Source organism: Mobula hypostoma, chromosome 6 (assembly GCF_963921235.1).
Source record: "Mobula hypostoma chromosome 6, sMobHyp1.1, whole genome shotgun sequence".
NCBI classification, from domain to species: Eukaryota; Metazoa; Chordata; class Chondrichthyes; order Myliobatiformes; family Myliobatidae; genus Mobula; species Mobula hypostoma.
In genome coordinates this window covers 182,062,598-182,082,852 of record NC_086102.1, presented here as the reverse complement: position 1 = coordinate 182,082,852, position 20,255 = coordinate 182,062,598, and the positions used below count along the sequence as shown (strand labels likewise).

The following is a 20,255-nucleotide window of genomic DNA, read 5'->3' as shown; positions in this document are numbered from 1 at the left end:
TTGGGATCTCAACAGCTGATGTAATCACTTTCCTCCTGGCAACTGTGTCACCAGCATTAAATCTGCTTCAGCAAGTTGATTTGAAGATTCATATCCTTGCCTTCTAATCCCATGAAAAACCATGAATCTCTTATGATCATCTTGAGCCAAGACTCTGGTATTAACATTGCCTATTTCCCCTACCATTCTCTCCACTTCATAATCCCAAAATTTCCTGTGCCATCTGGTCAAACAATACAAAGTTCAAAGTAGGTTTTATTATTGAAGTACATACTTATCATCATATACAGCCCTGAGGTTCATTTTCTTGTTGGCATACTCAACAAATCTGTAGAATTGCAACTATAACATAATCAATGAAAGCCCACCCAGCTAGGGTGATCAACCAGAATGCAGAAGACAACAAACTGTGCAAGTGTAAAAAATGAATAAACAGAAATACTGTATAAATAAATAGGCAATAAATATCAAGAGCCTGAAATGAAGACTGCTTGAAAAGTGAGAACATTTCAACGATGGGACAAGTGAGGTTGAGTGAATACCTCCCCTGTGGTACAAGAGCCTGATGGTTGAGGGGTAATAACTGTTCCTGAAGTTGATGGTGTGAGGCGCCTGTACCTCCTTCCTGATGGTAGCAATGAGAAGAGACCATGGGGCCCTGATGATGAATTTTGCTTTTCTGTGACAATGTTTCATGTAAGTGTGCTCAAGGGTTTGGAGAGCATTGCTTGTGATAGACTGGGCCGCATCCACTACTTTCTGTAGGGTTTTCCGTTCAAAGGCATTGCTGTTTCCATACCAAGCTGTGTTGCAACCTGTCATTATATTCTCCACTACACATCTATAGAAGTTCATCAAAGTTTGCCAATTCACTAGTCTTCCAGCCCATTTCATTAATGTTGCTTTGCCTTTCTTGCCCATTCAACTGTTTCTTCAACGGCTTTGTAAGCCTATTTGAGTTATATATTCGTAAGAAGCATCACTGAAGCATCAAATTCAATGTCCCAGAATTGAAAAGTTTGTGCCTAGATAAGAGCTCTTCAAGAAAATATGAGGTGGATTAATTTTTGTTTTTTTTAGATTAGTCCTCTTTTATTGTCATTCAGAAATGCATACATGCATTAAGAAATGATACAATGTTTCTCCAGAGTGATATCACAGAAAACAGGACAATGTTTCATGCATACATTGATTTGATCTTTTTCCATAACTGTATAGAAGTAAACTGCTAAAGAATGCTATGAATGTGAATTATTCATGAGATTCAGAAAACAAAGACCAAAATCCAGGACACCAGAAATTCTGCAGATGCTGGAAATGCAGAATACACCCTCTCTCACCTGGTTTCACCTATCACCTTCTAGTTTCTAAACCTTCCCCTCTTCTTACTTCTCTATTCTGTCTTCTTCCTCTTTCCTTTCCACTCCCGATGAAGGGTCTTGGCCCAAAACATCAAAATGTTCATTCATTTCCATAGATACAGCCAGACCTGCTGAGTTCCTCCAGCATTTTGTGTGTGTTACCAAAATCCAGGATAAGATTGTTCACTCCCTGTGACAACAGCAAAGTGGAAGTAGTGTAGGATAGTTGTAAATGGGTGTTTTATGGCCAGCGTGGACTCAAGTCAGCTAAGCAGCCTATTTCCTTACTGTATAATTCTATGAGTACATGACTGTCCTTGACTAACATGCACAGAAACACATGCACACACGCGCGCGCGCGTGCGCACACACACACACACACACACACACACACATACACACACACAATTTCACTAGTTCAGATACGACACGGTAGCGTAGTGGTCAGCACAATGCTGTACAATACCAGCGACTCGCGTTCAATCCCCGCCGCCGTCTGGAAGGAATTTTTACGTTCTCCCTGTGACCGCATGGGTTTCTTCTGGGAGCTCCAGTTTCCTCTCACAGTCCAAGGACGTACTGGTTGGGAGGTTAATTGGTCATTGTAACTGATCCCGTGGTTAGCTCGTGCTAAGTCAGGGGTTGCTAGGTGTCGTGGCTCAAAGGCCCAGCAGGGCCTGTTCCGCACTGTATCTCTGTAAATAAACTCAGCAGGGGCCATGCATTATATCTGCAACTTTAGATTTCTGTGGGTCATTTGAAATAACGTGATATACTTAACGAACCAACACCAGAGAGTTAAAGTAATTCTTTCCTTATTTGTAGGGCTGTTCCCTGAGCCTGGAGGTGGTCAGAAATGTTTCGTCACCAGTCGAGGTGACATCATCAGAGCACAATTGAGAGTTTATATTGGTCTGACTCTGGGTTCTGATCGGTTGGCTGTCACGCTGGCCGCTAGCCTCTGCTGGGAGACTATCCAGTTGGCTGGGACCCAGCAGCGTCTATTGGCCAGCGTGACAGCCAACCAATCAGAACAAGTCAGACCAAAATAAACGCAAGCACTCGACAGAAACAACACTCAATTGCACACTGATGATGTCACCCCACTGGGTGACAAAATATTTGTGACCTTCAGGCTCTGCCAATAACCCTAAAGACAAGCTGCCAACCTGAGTCGCTAATCTGCTCTTTCATTTCAAATTATTTTCTGGCTAGAAGCATGTTTTATAAAATCCTTCACAAGAAAACGGAACTGTGTTTTGGAAGCTAAAAGTTCTTTGCTCCTTTTTGCAGCACTAAAGGGGTTAATTGGATTAAAGTATTTTGTCTCAGACATGTCTGGTGCTTCATTTGGTTTATAGGATTATTACTAATAATCATAAACTTCACACCTCACACCCCTGCCCTCCATCTCTGAACTTTGACCCATGTTAGTTGAACTATCCAAGAACATGCAATATCATTCCTGAGTTAAGGACAAGGATAAACCTTTTCCCATTTCTGAAATCTTACTTCATCTGTCCTGCTAGAATGTATGTGTGACAATGTGACATGAGGAATTGTTTCATCTTCGACAACCACTGTAATTATATAGCTTATGAAAAATAACACATAATTATATTGACTAGAATACAAAGCAAGAATGTGATGCTGAAGCTTTATAAGGCACTGGTGAGGCCTCACTTGAAAGGCCTTGATAGAGAGGATGTTTCCTATGGTGGAGGAGTCTAAGACCAGAGCCTCAGAATAGAGGGATGTCCATTTGGAATGGAGATGTGGGGAATTTCTTTATCCAGAGAATGGTGAATCCATGGAATCATTTTGCCACAAGTAGATATGGAGGCCCAGTCATTGGATATATTTAAGGCAGAGGTTGATAGATTCTTGATTAGTCAAGAATATGGGGTGCAGGCGAGAGATTGGGACCGAGAGGGGAATGGAACAGCTATGATGAAATATTACAGCAGACTTGATGGGCCAAATTGCCTAATTCCGCTCCTGTGTCTTATGGGCTTATGGTCGTATCACTGTGCAAGTTTGTGAATTGTTGAGGTTATTGCCTGGTGATCATTGAAACAGATCACAGAAAGAAAGAAAGGAAGTGAATGCTTGGAAAATATTTGACTGAAAGATTCTTCCTTACAATATTGCTGGCAAGTAACTGTAATAAGTGTAATATGAAGAACAGTTTACAAGTGCTCTCCATTTTCACACCATGAAAACTAGCAATTCATCAGAAATCAGTCATTGTGCAACACATCCAAAAGATGCATTATCAACAAGGTCAATGAATGTTGAGGAAGATTGCTTCTAACAATAACATTTTAACATTGGTATTCTGAAGCTTGTGTGCGATTTGATTATGAAATGTCAGATTCGCGTTATATTAAATGCTCCTACCTATGACTAAGGACTCCTTGAAATATCTTAACCATTATTTCCTCAGAAAATAGTTTATAAAGAATTTGCAGCTATGTAGCACCAATCATTCACACTGAAAGTCCCAGAGATTTACAAATAATTGCACACTGCAAGGAATCAAATTAAGTAAATAAGAACAGTGAGATGTTAATGTGCCTGTGCAACCTGGCAGGTTGCAGGGTCAAAATTAGCAGGGGAGCTGGACTGGGCTGCTTGATATTGAAACTGGGTATAATAGCTGAAGACTTCATGGAATTTTCCTTCTTATCTATACTACCTTCTCTCATCCGTTAGGGAAATTTGAATCTGAGAAACTGTGCTAAAGGATGTGTACCTTTAAGTACATATAATGCTCTCCATGATTCTGAATGTATAATTTTGGAGTTGCAAATTTCTGAATGTTTACTATTCATTATAGAGCCGTAAGATACAGGAGCAAAATTAGGCCTTTTGGCCCATTGAGTCCGTTCTGTTATTTCATCATGGCTGATCCATTTTCCCTCTCAGCCTCAATCTCCTGCCTTCTCCCTGTATCCCTTCATGCCCTGACTAATCAAAAATCTATCAACTTCTGCCTTAAATATGCCCACTGACTTGCTCTCCACAGCTGCCTGTGGCAATGAATCCACAGAATCACCACTATCTGACCAAAGGAATTCCTCCTCATCTCCATTCTAAAAGAATACCCCTCTATTTTAGACTTAGATTAGATTTAGATTATGAGGACATGCAGTCCTCTTTTATTGTCATTTAGTAATGCATACATTAAGAAATGATACAATATTCCTCCGGTGTGATATCACAGAAACACAGGACAGACCAAGACTGAAAAACTGACAAAAACCACATAATTATAACATATAGTTACAACAGTGCAAGCAATACCGTAACTTGATGAAGAACGGGCATGGGCACGGTAAAGAGTTCAAAGTCTCTCGAAAGTCCTACATCTCATGCAGACAGGAGAAGGAAGAAAACTCTCCCTGCCATACCCGACTACAGTCCGACTCTGAGTCATCCGAAAACTTCGAGCCTCCGACCAGCCCTCCGACACCGAGTACTGAGCACCATCTCTGCCAAACGCTTCGACCCCAGCCCCGGCTGCCAGCAGCAGACAAAGCCGAGGATTTTGGGGCCTTCCCTCCGGAGATTCTCTATCGCACAGTAGCAGCGGCAGCGAACCGGGCATTTCAGAAGCTACTCCAGATGTTCCTCCGTGCTCTCATGGCTGTCTCCTGTGAGGCTGTGTCCTCTGGCCTTATACTCTTCCACCATAGGAAACATCCTTTCTACATCCAGTCTATCAAGGCCTTTCAGTACTTAATAAGTTTAGAATATAGAACATAGAAATCTACAGCACATTACAGGCCCTTCGGCCCACAATGTTATGCCGACCATGTAACCTACTCTAGAACCTACCTAGAATTACCCTACCGCAAAGACCTCTAATTTTCTAGACTCCATGTACCTATCTTTAAAGAGTCTCTTTAAAGATCCTATTGTATCTGCCTTCACCACCATCACTGGCAGTGCATTCCACGCACCCACCACTCTCTGTGAGGAAAACCTACCTCTGACATCCCCCTTGTACCTAATTTCAAGCACCTTAAAACTATGCCCCCTCTTGTTAGCCATTTCAGCCCTGAGGAAAATCCTCTGGCTATCCACATTATCAATACCTCTCATCATCTTATACACCTCTATCAAATCACCTCTCATCCTCTGTCGCTCGAAAGAGAAAAGGCCAAGTTCACTCAAACTATTCTCATAAGGCATGCTCTCCAATCTAGGCAACACCCTTGTAAATCTCCTCTGCACTCTCTCTATAGTATCCACATCCTTCCTGTACTGAGGTGACCAGAAATCAACACAGTACTCCAAGTGGGGTCTGACTAAGGTCTTACATAGCTGTAACATTACCTCACAGCTCGTGAACTCAATCCCATGGTTGATGAAGACAACACTGTCAACCTGCGCAGCAGCTTTGAGTGTCCTATGGACACAGACCCCAAGATCTTGTTGAACCTGCACACTGCCAGAAGTCTTACTAATAATATTATATTCTGTCTTCAAGGTTGACCTACCAGGATGAAACCCTTCACACTGATCTGGGTTGAACTCCATCTGCCACTTCTCAGCCCAGTTCTGCATCCTATTGATGTCCCACTGTAGCCTCTGACAACCCTCCGGAAGGGTTTTTGATCTTTCAGTACGGGGTCAGGAGGCTGCCCACCAACTCTTGGACCTGCGCCAAGGCAGAGGAACGGTGAGAGCTTATGCAGTTAAATTCCGTACCCTTGCAGTAGAGATGAGATGAAATGAGAGATCTCTCATCACTGCCTTCTAGCGTGGACTGAATGCGGGGGTCCGGCAAGAGATCGCTGTCCGGGATGAGCAGGATAGTCTGGATGACCTGATTAATCTGGCTATTCCAGTTGACGACTGAGTATTGAGTGGCGCAGGGAAAGAATGTTTCAAACTTCCTGATCACCATCTTTCCTCGCCCTCTCCCCCCCCATCACCACCCAGCACCCAGCCCGTGGAGGAGCCTATACAAGTGGGGTACATGCGCCTGCCTCAGGAGGAATGAGTGCCGTGCTGGAGAACAGGTTCCTGCCTCTACTGTGGTGATCCAGGACACTTCCGGGCGGCATGTTCCAAGCGTCCAGTACGAGATAATGCCCATTAGCAGGGAGGGAAATCCTGACGGGCTGGCTCTCTCTTCAGTCAGCTTCCCGTAATTCTGTAATGCTCGCAGCTTCCTTGTCATGGAGGTCTCAGACCCATGAACTTAAAGCGCTTACTGACTCTGGTGCAGCCGGGAATATTATGGACATCTCTCTTGCTCAAAGATGGGGAGTTCCAACTCAGGAATTAAGGGAAAAGATCAACGTCAAGGCACTGAATGGCTGACCTCTGGGAACCAGCCAGATCCACCTTTCCACCCAACCCCTCCAACTGGTGCTCGGAGGCAACCATCATGAAGAAATATCTTTCTATCTGGTTAATTCACTTGAACTGCCACTGGTACTTGGTCTCCCCGGTTATCCCGCCATAACCCACGGATTGATTGGTCTCTGAAGGTACTCCAAGAGTGGGAACTGGCATGCCTGTCTACCTGTCTGGGTCCGGCTCAAGCTCCATTCCATGAAACCCCTCCTGTGTCAGCTCAGGATGTGGACCTGTCTGGGATTCCGGCTGAATATGCTGATTTCCTTGAGGTTTTCAGTAAAGGAAAGGCCACCTCCCTGCCCCCACACCGGCCATACAACTGTGCCATAGACCTCCTACCTGGCACTATTCCTCCCTGGGGCCGGCTCTTTTCCCTCTCTCATCCTGAAACGGTGGCCATGGAGGAGTACATTAAGGAGACATTGAGCATGCGGTTTATCTGTCCGTCAACCTCGCTGGCAGGAGCGGGCTTCTTTCTCGTGAGCAAGAAAGATGGCAAGCTCCATCCCTGCATCGATTATCAGTCCCTGAACAACATCACTGTGAAGAACCACTACCCTCTTCCCTTTGAACATCTCCAGGGAGCAACAATGTTTTCCAATAGTGATCCGCACAATGCTTACAATCTGATCCACATAAGAGAAGGGGACGAGTGGAAACACCTTTCAGCACCTCTAATGGCCACTATGAGTACCTGGTGATGCCTTTTGGTCTGACCAACTGTATTCCAGGCCTTAGTTAACAATGTGCTCAGGGACATGTTGAACCGGTTGGTGTTTGTGTATTTAGATGACATCCTTATCTATTCCCACTCTCATCAGGAGCATGTCCAGCATGTCCGGAGAGTACTCAGACGCTTTCTTGAAAGTAACCTGTATGCCAAGCCTGAGAAATGTGATTTCCATAAAGACCAGATGTCGTTTTCGGGCTATATACTTACCCCATCCAGTGTTCAAATGGACCCTAGTAAAGTTCAGGCAGTTGCAGAGTGGCCCAAACCGTCTACAGTCAAACAGGTACGGCGCTTCATTGGGTTTGTGAACTTTTATCACCGCTTCATTGGGAATTTCAGCTCTATTGTGGCTGCAATTAATGTACTCAACAAGAAGGCCTCGACAAGATTCCATTGGACGGACGATGCTGACCAAGCCTTTTCCGAGCTAAAGCGACGTTTCACCACTGCCCCGCTGCTGCAACACCCAGACCCATCTCAGCCATTCATTGTCGAGGTGGATGTATCTGATGTAGACATTGGAGCTGTCCTCTCTCAGCGCTTGTCTGCGGAGAGCCGGCTGCACCCTTGTGCCTTTCTTTATCGTCGTTTGACTCTGGCCGAGAGGTATTACGACGTTGGAAACCAGGAGCTTCTGGCTGTCACGGAGGTCCTGGAGAAATGGCGACACTGGCTGGAGGGGGCAGAGCATCCATTCTTGGTCTGGACAGATCACAAGAACCTCTCCTGTATTCAGGATGCCAAGAGACTCAACTCACGTCAAGCATGGTGGGCTCTCTTCTTCACACGGTTTAATTTCATCCTCACTTATCGTCCCGGCAGCAAGAATACAAAGGCTGACGCTCTCTCCTGGCAGTTCGACGGATCTGAGGACAATGTTGATCCATTCTTCCTCGCTCGTGTATTTCTGCTCCGGTGATCTGGGGAATAGAGACAGAGGTGAGGGCCACCCAACAATCAGATCCAGGCCCGGATGGGGTTCCTCCCAACCGGCTGTTTGTCCCTGCTGCGGTGTGTTCCAAAGTGTTGGAATGGGGATACTCCTCCCGTCTGGCTGGAAATCCGGAAATTCAACGGACTCAGGAGTTTATAAAGAGACAATTTTGGTGGCTATCTATGGCCATCTATGTCCATGACTTTGTATCTGCCTGTCCCACCAGTGCTCAGAACAAGACATCACACAAGCATCCTGCGGGTCTATTATGTCCACTGTCTGTACCCACCATCCCTGGTCCCACCTCTCAGTAGATTTCATCACTGGTCTGTCCCCCGTCGAACGGAAACACCACCATTTTGGTCATTGTGGATCGATTTTCGAAGGCTGTCCACTTCATTGCCCTCCCCAAGCTCCCATCGGCTCGTGAGACTGCCACACTCATGGTTCAATATAAGTTCAGGCTCTATGGCTTTCCTCAAGTCATAGTGTCTGATCGTGGACCACAGTTCACTTCCCACTTTTAGAGGGCTTTCTGCTGTGTTGTAGGAGTCACGGCCAGCCTCTCGTCTGGCTTCCACCCCCAATCTAATGACCAGACTGAGTGAACCAGGAGTTGGAGACCACCCTGCACTGTCTTGCCTATTCCAACCCCACATCCTGGAGCTCCCAATTGGTTTGGGCAGAGATCACCCACAATAACCTCCAAACATCTTCCACTGGTATGTCTCCCTTTGAATGCCAGAAGGGATTCCAGCCCCCGCACTTCCCTGATCAGGAGGTTGACGTAGGAGTTCCTGCTGCCGAACAGCTGATCCAGCGCTACAAGCGCAGCTGGAGACGAGCCAGGGCTTCTCTGCTGCGTGCCCAGAAACAGCATTCCCGGCAGGCAGATCGGCTCTGTTGACAGGAGCCAGGAGAGGAGGTCTGGTTGGCATCAAGGGATCTTCCGCTGAAAGTGGAGAACTAGAAATTGGCACCGTGCTATGTGGGACTGTTTGTAGTGGAAAAAGCTGTCAACAAAGTGTCCTATAGATTGCATCTGCCAGCATCACTGAAGATCCAACCAATATTCCATGTTTCCCAGCTCAAGCCGGTTACTACCTCTTCCCTGGCCCCAGTCACCCTACCTCCTCCTCCTCCCCGTCTGGTAGATGGTTCGTTCCCTTGTCTATACTGTGTGGTGCCTCCTGGCATCTTGCCGTGTACATGGTAAAGTCAAGTAACTTGTGGACTGGGAAGGGTATAGCTCAGAAGAACGTACTTGGATCCCAGCGGAGGACATCTTGGACAAGTCGCTGATTCCGGATTCCAGCGGGCTCAGGTCTGTGGTGCCTCAGGGGCTGCGCTTAGAGAAGGGGGCCCTGTCACAACCAGTGCAGTAGGTACGGCAATTGTGCTTGTGAATATGCACGTGTTAGCTAATTATTATTTAATCGTGATAGTATTTAACTCCATACTTGTCATTGTACACTTGGACATGGCACAGCAATGCTTCGCTGCCTGTTTGCATTTGTCCTTCCCTGAGAAATTGGATTGCCGAGTCACCTGACTCTGAAGACTAGCGGTATTCGTTTAATGTTTAGATGTTCTTTTCAGCCGCAGTGTAGCCCTCGTTGTCTATTTGAGAGTTTTAGTTAATGGTCCTGTTTGGCCTAGCATTTATTGTTTTATTTTCCCTTTAACTTCCCTTTTCGCATTAAAGGCTGTGAACTATTGACCTGCTACAGTATCTCTCACTGCGCACTTAGTATTGGGGGGGGGGGGTCTATGAAAAACACCCAGCGCAGTTATTGCCCCTTCCTGTTTCTGACTTCCACCCACAATGACTCAGTAGACAATTCCTCCATAACTTCCTCCTTTTCTGCAGCCGCGATACTATCCCTGATTAGCAGTGCCACTCCCCCCACCTCTATTGCCTCCCTCCTTGTCCTTTTCGAAACATCTAAAGCCCAGCACATTCCGCAGCCATTCCTGCCCCTGAGTCATTCAAGTCTCTGTAATGGCCACAACATCGTAGTTCCACATATTGATCCACGCTCTAAGTTCATCCGCCTTGTTAATGATACTCCTTGCATTAAAATAGACACATCTCAAGCCGTCTGGCTGAGTGCTTCTTTGCTCTATCATCTGCCTATCGTTCCTCACAAACTCACTACAAGGTGTCACTACTTGTGCACCAACTGCTCCATCCTCTGCTTCCTCACTTCGGTTCCCACACCCCCCTGCAAATCTAGTTTAAACTAGAAAAAAGGTTTCAATGAGGTCACCCTTCAGCTTCTGAATTCCAGTGAGTAGCGGCCCAGAGCCATCAAACATTTCTCATGTGACAAGCCTTTCAATGTCAGAATCATTTCTGTGAACCTTCTTTTGAACCCTTTCAAATATCAGCATATCTTTTCTTTGATGAGGGGCCCAAAACTGCTCACAATACTCCAAATGAGGCTTCTCCAGTGCTTTATAAAGCCTCACAGATTCCTGAATAAAAATATTTTATTTTTAGATAAAATCAAATTTCAGAGAGTTATGCTAGAGGGGAACAGCCCGCTGTGAGTTTAGCAAAACAATGTCAGCACCAAAATAAATGAGATGACTTAATAATTAAATTTTAAAAAATATTTTCTTTTGTAAATTACATTTTGCAGGATAAATAAACTTACATTTTGGTTGCAATTCATTCGTTGTTATTTTTACCAAATCACCTGTGCCAGTTTGACATTCTGTTGCTAGGCAACAACTGTTGTGCACTTAGAAAATAACTTCTTTTACTGTGTTGACAGAAGTATCAAATAGATCTTGAACAGCTGCAGTTATTTTGCAAAATAAAATAACTGGCTGAAGTAAAATATAAAGAATAATTTCAGAAGCAGAGTATTTGAAGCTAGTTTCTCTAGTAATAAGGCTCTTTTTATGATGCCTTGTAGCCAATTAATTTTTGTTCCTATACCTAACCATCGATCTCACCTTCCAAACCGTACAAGATCTAAAACCATGCATGATGTTACCGGTGAGCATTGAGCAGAGCACAGTGTATTGTACAGTCCTGTCTCTCAGAGTAGGCCTTGAGTTTGGCATTGGAGGTTCATTTTGTCATGTCTCCTGTCTATCCACCAATCTACATGCAGAGGGTGCTTGAGCTTTTTTATGACCCCCAACCCTCCCTCCATCTCTACAGGTCCCAATGTCTATATCGGCCCCAACTTCAAGGTTTCCTGGTTGTGCCTGCCACAGCTCCCTGGTAGCTGATGTAATGCTGAAGGACCTCCTGGACAAGTTGATGCACTTGGAATCTGGCAAGCTCTGCTGCTTCCTCAGCTCTCCGTGTATAGACACGACTCTTCAAAGACAGCACTGTAGCCACGGGGATGCACAAGCCACTGATGTTGGTTATTTTTGGACACATGGAACTCAGTGTCAGGTTAACCGTTTTCGTAAGGATGCGGAAAGGAAGGCATACTGGAGCGCCGTGGTCCAGTGGGTGCTTATGATTGTGGCTGTGCACTTCCCCTATTTTGAGCTCATTTTGTGACCTGCTTCTCATCCTGTTTTTTCCTGTTTGAAGGGAGTGGGAGGACTAGGTCATACTAATGTAAGCAGCAAACAATTTGCTGGAGGATTCAAAGTACATGTATTATCAAAGTATGTATACAGAATACACCACTGAGATTCGTCCCCCCACCCACCCACTCCCCGCAGGCAGCCACAAAACAAAGAAACACCATGGAACTCGTTCAAGAACACATCAAAAACCCAATGCACGAAAAATGAAAAAATTGCACTAACGGTAAAAAGCAAGTCAAAAGAGCATGCAGAATATCAAAGATCACACCAAGAGTCCAATAGTATTCAGTCTAGTTGAGTTCAGTGCTGTGCTGCCAGCACATTGCACATGCAGAACCCTTTTTTGATGAAGCACCCCAGACCATATTGCTCGTCCCGATCAAACGCTCAAAAACAGCAAAAAGAGTAACCAGAAATCAGAAATACATGTGCCACGAACTCCAAAGTCCCCTGAAATGAGTGCATAGCTTCGCCTATCAATCCTTGCAGCACAGAAGCCAAGGCTCTTGCTTTCCTCTAACAGCAGCTCATGAGAGGGAGAGGAAGACTGGTCAAATCCAAGCAGCTGGGGGCCAACACCCAGCTGTCCTCCACTCTCCTACTGGTCGACTTCAACCAGAAAGAAGCAATGGAGTCAATCATGGGCTCGGGCCCCATCTCCTGTCTTCCAGGCCTTCAGCCACACACTTGCTCCAAACCTTAGCGAACTCTCTCGCAGACAGCAAAGAACCAGATTGCTCAGTCGGCCCAAAAACACACCATCAAAATAACAATCGCACACAGCTTAGTAGCAGAATTATATTTGAAAGAAGAAGGAGGAGGAGGAAAAGAAGTAATTTTGTAACCTGACTGCAGGACATCGCTGTTGGTCACATTGTTTGCTGGTCCCACTATTCTTGGAGGAATTCAGCAGACTGAGCAATTTATGATGCAGAGTTTCAACCCAAAATACTGATAAAACATTTCATTACACGGATGTTGCTTGACCCACTCAGTACCTCCAACAGATTTTTTTGTTGCTCTAGATTTCAGCATTTGCTTGCAGCTTCTTGTGTCTTCTCATTGGCATGAACTGGATTTATACAAGGATTTCAAAAGATGTCATTCAAGTTGATGTTTACCTCTTCTCTCACACTGTGCTCACACAAACTAAAGAGGCTGATTGGCTGGGATGGTTGCCTTGGTTGGATCTGGTTGAAATTGGTTGGTGCAAATGGACCAGGCCAGCTGTTAAGAGTGATTGCCTGTACTGCTGTTGCCAGCACAAATAAACCTGGTTGGTTAGTCAATCATGTAGATACAAAAACAGAAAAATATTTCCATGTGGAATTCTATTACATTACAGGCACCATTAGCTGCTGTTCCTGGCGAGATCAACACTGAGACAATGGTTTGTGATCAATTCCTGGATCTAACAGACCCGCCAGGTCTTTGGATGTATTTAACATAGAGAATGACAGATCTTGATTAGAAAAACATCAAGGGTCACAGGGAGAAGGAAGGAGAATGGGGTTGGGAGGGAAAATAAATCTCCTATGATTGAACTGCAGAGCAGCTCAATGGGCTGAATGGACTAATTCTGATGTTATGTCTTACAGGCATCTCATATCCATGATATGAGGCTTCATCATACTTTTACTGTTTCAAGGCAACATCTCATTGTTTACCATCAATGAAGCAATTAGGGTCATAGAAATCAGCCCTTTGGCTCATCTAGTGCCGATGCTGAGGATGTTCTACGAGTCTGTGATGGCCAGTGCTATCATGTTTGCTGTTGTGTGCTGGGGCAGCAGACACCAACAGAATCAACAAACTCATTCGTAAGGCCAGTGATGTTGTGGGGATGGAACTGGACTCTCTGACTGTGGTGTCTGGAAAGAGGATGCTGTCCAAGTTGCATGCCATCTTGGACAATGTCTCCCATCCACTACATAATGGACTGGTTGGGCACAGGAGTACATTCAGCCAGAGACTCATTCCACCGAGATGCAACGCAGAGCGTCATAGGAAGTCATTCCTGCCTGTGGCCATCAAACTTTACAACTCCTCCCTTAGAGGGTCAGACACCCTGAGCCAATAGGCTGGACTTATTTCCTGGCATAATTTACATATTACTATTTAATTATTTATGGTTTTATTACTATTTAATTATTTATAGTGCAACTGTAACGAAAACCAATTTCCCTCAGGATCAATAAAGTATGACAATGACTGTGACTATGACTAGTCCATGCCGAACTATTTAAACTGCCTACTCCCATCAACCTGCACCAGCTCCAATTATGGGGTTGTATTTCTTTTGTAACATAACTAGTAGATGATTTGAACAAAGCAATGCAATAACATCAAGTAAGCTGAATTGTGGACCAGTGATAACTCCTAGGGTCTTCTCAGCATTAATGCCAATGGATTTTTTATGCCCACCTGAGGCATCTTGTAGGATGCTGGTTTAATGTCTCATCTGACAGATTGTCCTTCCAAAGTACGGCTGAAGTGTCAACCTGGATTTCATGCTCAAGTTGTAATTGGAAACCCATAAATCTTTCATTACTGAGCAGAAACTGCATGGTACATTTTTACCCCAGGACGGGAGCTGTACAGCTTAGATAACCTTGTGTACAACTCTTCACAGTTAATCTGTAAAGATTGCAGACAAGGCATCATTATGCATGTGCTTGAGAAAGTTTGATGCTGGAAGAAAGGTTCTCATGAAAGGTTCTATGGCTGCTCAAAGACTTGATAACATCTTGATAAATGTGCTTTGCCTGCAGATTAAAGCTTCTCAGAGGAATTAAGAAGGAACCAAGATAACAGCTGCATCACTGTTGGTTAGGAGAGTAACTGAGTGTAATCACTATAACTGTTATTTCGTTGCACAATTTTAGTAAATTACAAATTAAAGAAACATTAAGGGACATTTCTTAAATTTGAGCTACATAGCTTGCTTTTCCAAATGTGAATATAAATAGACTAGTGAATGAATTCTTTCATGCTGCATATAATTATCTGGGTTGGCCACAGAGGAAAGAACCATTCTAGTTGTCACAGACAGCTCCTGCCACACATCACATAAAACTGTGCACATCAACTTTGGTTTCATACATTAACAATTGCTGCACACACCAGGATGACACACACTGCATTCCGCCTTATAAAAAAAGGCACTTTATGAATGCCAGACTTTATGAGAGGGCAATTTTACTGGTCTATTTTTCACATTGATGTGCTGATAATGATTATTTGCTGACAGCTGTCACATATCAAAACTCAAGCAGGATTTTCACAAAAGCTTTGACACAATTAATTAAAGTGTTATCATAATCATAATCGTGTGCTGTGTCGTGTGATGTGGGTGATCATGGTTGGTCGATGACCATGATCGTCCTTGGTAAATTTTTCTACAGAATAGTTTGCCATTGCCTTCTCCTGGGCAGAGCCTTTACAGGACGGGTGACTCCAGCCATTATCAATACTCTTCAGAGATTGTTTGCCTGGCGTCAGTGGTCGCATAACCAGGACTTGTGATATGCACCACCTGCTCCCATGACTTCATGTGACTCTAATTGGCGGGGGGTGCTAAGCACGGTCTACACCTTGCTCAAGGGTGACTTGCAGGCTAACGGAGGGAAGAAGAACCTTACACCTCCTTTGGTAGAGACGTATCTCCACCCCACCACCTATAGTGTGATAGGGCATCCACTAGTGGTACCCATGGTGATTCATAAGAAAGTTATACAACTTAGTTTAGATGTGGAGTCACATAAGGATATATTATAGTAAATGGACAGAGATGGAATTTCCACATTTGAGAACTACCAGGGCCTGTTAATGTTTTGCTGATGTGCAATTTGACCAGCTGTCACCTGGTGTTTCACACAATCATATGCTTTGAAGGTGAGTGTTAGACTGCTGAGCATTTGAGAGCTATAGAAAAATAGAAAATAGGTGCAGGAGTAGTTACTGAATGGTTAAAACACTGTTTTTGAGATTGACACAATGTTTATAAGCAGTTTTTCTGAGGTTGAGAATCTAATCTGATAGATAAAATGATACCTTAAATAGTGGCTTATTAGTAAAAGGAGAGCATTTATTAGTATAAGGAAAGCTAATTTATTATAGGCTTCTCTTGAAGCACCCATTAGCAGCCATTGAAACTCAGTTGTTCATTAAATTTAAATGTGGAGCTAATTCCTTATACTAGGCCTCATCCAGATTTCAAGGAACGTGACTTCCTTTGGTATTTACTTTGAATAGAGCTCCATGAGAGAACTCAGCCATTAATTCCAGAAGAAGAAGAAATGTTTTCACTATATGACTTCAGAACCTGAACGACTTACAGAGGATGAGAAGGAAATTTGGGTTATCATATTTGTGCCAAGTCCTAATCAGAAAATCCATAACCGGCTCTAATGCCCCACTGTTTGATGAGCTGACCCTCACTGATAAATAAAGGATTTGCTTTCACCCATTACTAAACTCAATGAAAGCAGATATTGATGATGAAATTTGCCAATGAAATGATACAAAACTCAGTCCGTTGGGCAATGGTGCTCCCTGACCTCCTGTATGTTTCTGAAATCTGGACTATCTACATCTACAGTAAGGCTCCAGAAAAATACCACCAATGTCATCACAAAACCTTCCAAGTTCACCGGAAGATTAAATAATCTAACATATTCCACCTCAGGTCAATGTTCACAGCACTGAGGCTCCTGCTACTTAGGGCTCTTTTTGGCAGGTATCGTGCAGGGGGTTAGCTATTTGTCATTCAAAATCCTCTTCTACCAGGCCAGTCATTGTTTGACCCATTTAAATGATGCCACTGCTCTTTCCCATTGGTTGGTTTGCGTGCCACGTCACCGGTTTCCAGTTCTGAGCACCTCAGGAGTATAAAAACAGCACATGCAGGAGGCTTGGCCTCTTTCTTTTGAATCCATGGCCTGCTTCAGGCTGAAGTCATGACCAGTGCTGAAGGAGCATTGTAGACATAGACTGACTCCCTGTGTGTGTTTAGTTAAGTGATAGACCATAAGACCATTAGTCCATAAGACATAGGAGCAGAATTAGGCCATCTGGCCCATCGGCTCTGCTCCACCACCTAATCATGGCTGACCCTTGTTTTTCATTCTCCTCAACCCCAGTTCCTGGCCTTCTCCCCGTAACCTTTGATGCCATGTCCAATCAAGAACCTATCAATCTCTGCCTTAAATACACACAACAACCCAGCCTCCACAGCTGCGTGTGGCAACAAATTCCACAAATTCACCACCCTTTGGCTAAAGAAATTTCTCTGCACTTCTGTTTTGAAAGGGTGCCTCTCTATCCTGTGGCTCTGCCCTCTTGTCCTAGACTCTCCCACCATGGGAAACATCCTTTCCACATCTACTCTGCCTAGGCCTTTCAATATTCGAAAGGTTTCAATGAGATCCCACCTCATCCTTCTGAATTCCAGCGAGTACAGACCTAGAGCCATCAAATCTTCCTCGTATGACAACATTTTCATTCCTGGAATCATCTTTGTGAACCTCCTCTGAACCCTCTCCAATGCCAGCACATCTTTTTTAAGATGAGGGTCTCAAAACTGTTCACAATACTCATGGTGAGGCCTCACCAGTGCCTGATAAAGACTCAGCACCACATCATTGCTCTTGTATTCCAGACCTCTTGAAACGAATGCAAACAGGGCATTTGCCTTCCTCACCACTGACTCAATCTGCAAGTTAACCTTCAGGGTGGTTTGCAATAGGATTCCCAAGTCCCTTTACATCTCACATTTTTGGATTTTCTCCCCTTTTAGAAAATAGTCTGCACATTTATTTCTACTACCAAAGTGCATGACCATGCATTGTCCTATATTACATTTCAGTTGCCACTTTCTTGTACATTCTCCTAATCTGTCTAAGTCCTTCTGCATCCTACCTGTTTCCTCAACACTATCTCACCAATCTTCATATCATCTGCAAACTTGGCAACAAAGCCATCTATTCCATCATCTATCACTTATATACAGTAGGAAAAGAAGTGGTCCCAATACCGACCCCTGCTAAACACCACTAGTCACTGGCAGCCAACCAGAAAAGTGTACTTCATTCCCACTCGCTACCTCTAACCATGTTAGTAACTTTCCTATAATACCTTGGGCTCTTAACTTGGTAAGCAGCTTCATGTGTGGCACCTTGTCAAAGGCCTTCTGAAAGTCCAAATGTACAATATCCACTGCATCCCCTTTATCCATCCTACTTGTAATCTCCTCAAAGAGTTTTAACAGATTCATCAGGCAGGATTTTCCCTGAAGGGAACTATGATGACTTTGTACTATCTTGTCCTGTGTCACCAAGTACTCCATCACTTCATCCTGAACGATTGACTCTAACATCTTCCCAATCACTGATTGTCAGTGTACGTTTCAGGCCGAGACCCTTCGTCAGGACTAACTGAAGGAGGAGTTAGTAAGAGATTTGAAAGTGGGAGGGGGAGGGGGAGATCCAAAATGATAGGAGAAGACAGGAGGGGGAGGGATAGAGCCAAGAGCTGGACAGGTGATTGGCAAAGGGGATATGAGAGGATCATGGGACAGGAGGTCCGGGGAGAAAGACAAGCGGGGGGGGGGACCCAGAGGATGGGCAAGGGGTATAGTCAGAGGGACAGAGGGAGAAAAAGGAGAGTGAGAGAAAGAATGTGTGTATAAAAATAAATAACGGATGGGGTACAAGGGGGAGGTGGGGCATTAGCGGAAGTTAGAGAAGTCGATGTTCATGCCATTCATGAACATCGACTTCTCTAACTTCTGCTAATGCCCCACCTCCCCCTCGTACCCCATCCGTTATTTAGTGGAAGTTAGAGAAGTCGAAGTTCATGCCATTCATGAACATTGACTTCCCTAACTTCCGCTAACGCTTTCGGCTTACCTGTCCAGCTCTTGGCTCCATCCCTCCCCCTCCTGTCTTCTCCTATCAATTTGGATCTCCCCCTCCCCCTCCCACTTTCAAATCTCTTACTAACTCTTCCTTCAGTTAGTCCTGACGAAGGGTCTCGGCCCGAAACGTCGACTGTACCTCTTCCTAGAGATGCTGCCTGGCCTGCTGCGTTCACCAGCAACTTTGATGTGTGTTGCTTGAATTTCCAGCATCTGCAGAATTCCTGTTGATTGTCAGTCTAACTGGTCTATAATTTCCTTTCTGCTGCCTTCCTCCTTTCTTAAACAGTGGAATGACATTTGAAATTTTCCAGTCCTCTGGTATCATGTCAGATAATTTTTGAAAGATCATTTCTAATGCCACCACAATCTCTAACACTACCTCTTTCAGAACTCTAGAATGCAGTTCATCTGGTCCAGGTGACTTATGTAGCTTTAGGTCTTTCAGCTTTTTGAGCACCTTCTCTCTTGTAACAGTAACTGCACCCACTTCTCTTCCTTCACCACTACAACATCAGGCATACTCCTAGTGTCTTCCACAGTGAAGACTGATGCAAAGTACTCATTTAGTTGATTAGCCATCTCCTTGTCCCCCCCCCACCCCCTTATTATTTCTCCTGCCTCATTTTCTAGTGGTCTAATGTCCACTCTCATTTCTCTTTTATTTTTAATATACTTGGAAGTTTTTTTTCAACTTTTACTCTCCACTTTGATATTACTTGCTAGCTTGCTTTCATATTCCATCTTTTTCCTTCTAATGACTTTTTTTTAGTTGCTCTCTGTAGGTTTTCAAAAACTTCCCAATCCTCTATCTTCCCACTAATTTTTGCTTTGTTGCATGCCCTCTCTTTTGTTTTTACATTAGGTTAACTTCCCTTGTCAGCCTCGATTGTACTATTCTGCCATTTGAGTACAGTATTTCTTCATTTTTGGAATACACATGTCCTGCATTTTCCTCATTTTTCCCAGAAACACACGCCATTGCTGCTCTGCTGACATCCCTGCCAACAGCTCCTTCCAATTTACTTTGACCTACTCCTCTCTCATCCCACTGTAATTTCCCTTACTCCACTGAAATACTGCTACGTCACAATTTACTTTCTCCCTATCAAATTTTATGTTGTGATCACTGCCTTCTTTTACTTTATATCATTTCTTAATGCATGCATCACTAAATGACAATAAAAGAGGACTGCGTGTCTTCATAATCTAAAAAATCTAAAATATCTAAGCTCCCTAATCGCCTCCAGTTCATTACATAACACCCAATCCAGTATAGTTCATCCCCTAGTAGGCTCAACAACAAACTGCTCTAAAAAACCATCTCTTACACATTGAACAAACTCACTCCCTGGAGATCCATTGCCAACCTGATCT

At 44.2% G+C, this 20,255-nt stretch overlaps 1 protein-coding gene across 2 annotated transcripts in view; it reads right to left on the bottom strand.

Moving 5' to 3' along the window:
- Positions 1-20,255, bottom strand: part of cers6 (ceramide synthase 6) — a 327,420-nt gene that overhangs the window by 123,185 nt on the left and 183,980 nt on the right. The window contains exon 1 of one of the 2 annotated variants that reach the window (XM_063052362.1): positions 1,828-2,181. The exons of the other annotated variant lie outside the window; for it this stretch is intronic. Coding sequence (XP_062908432.1) covers positions 1,828-2,082 — 255 coding nt within the window. The 5' untranslated portion in view covers positions 2,083-2,181. Of the gene's footprint in view, positions 1-1,827; positions 2,182-20,255 lie in introns of those variants that run through there. 2 annotated transcript variants of the gene reach the window in all.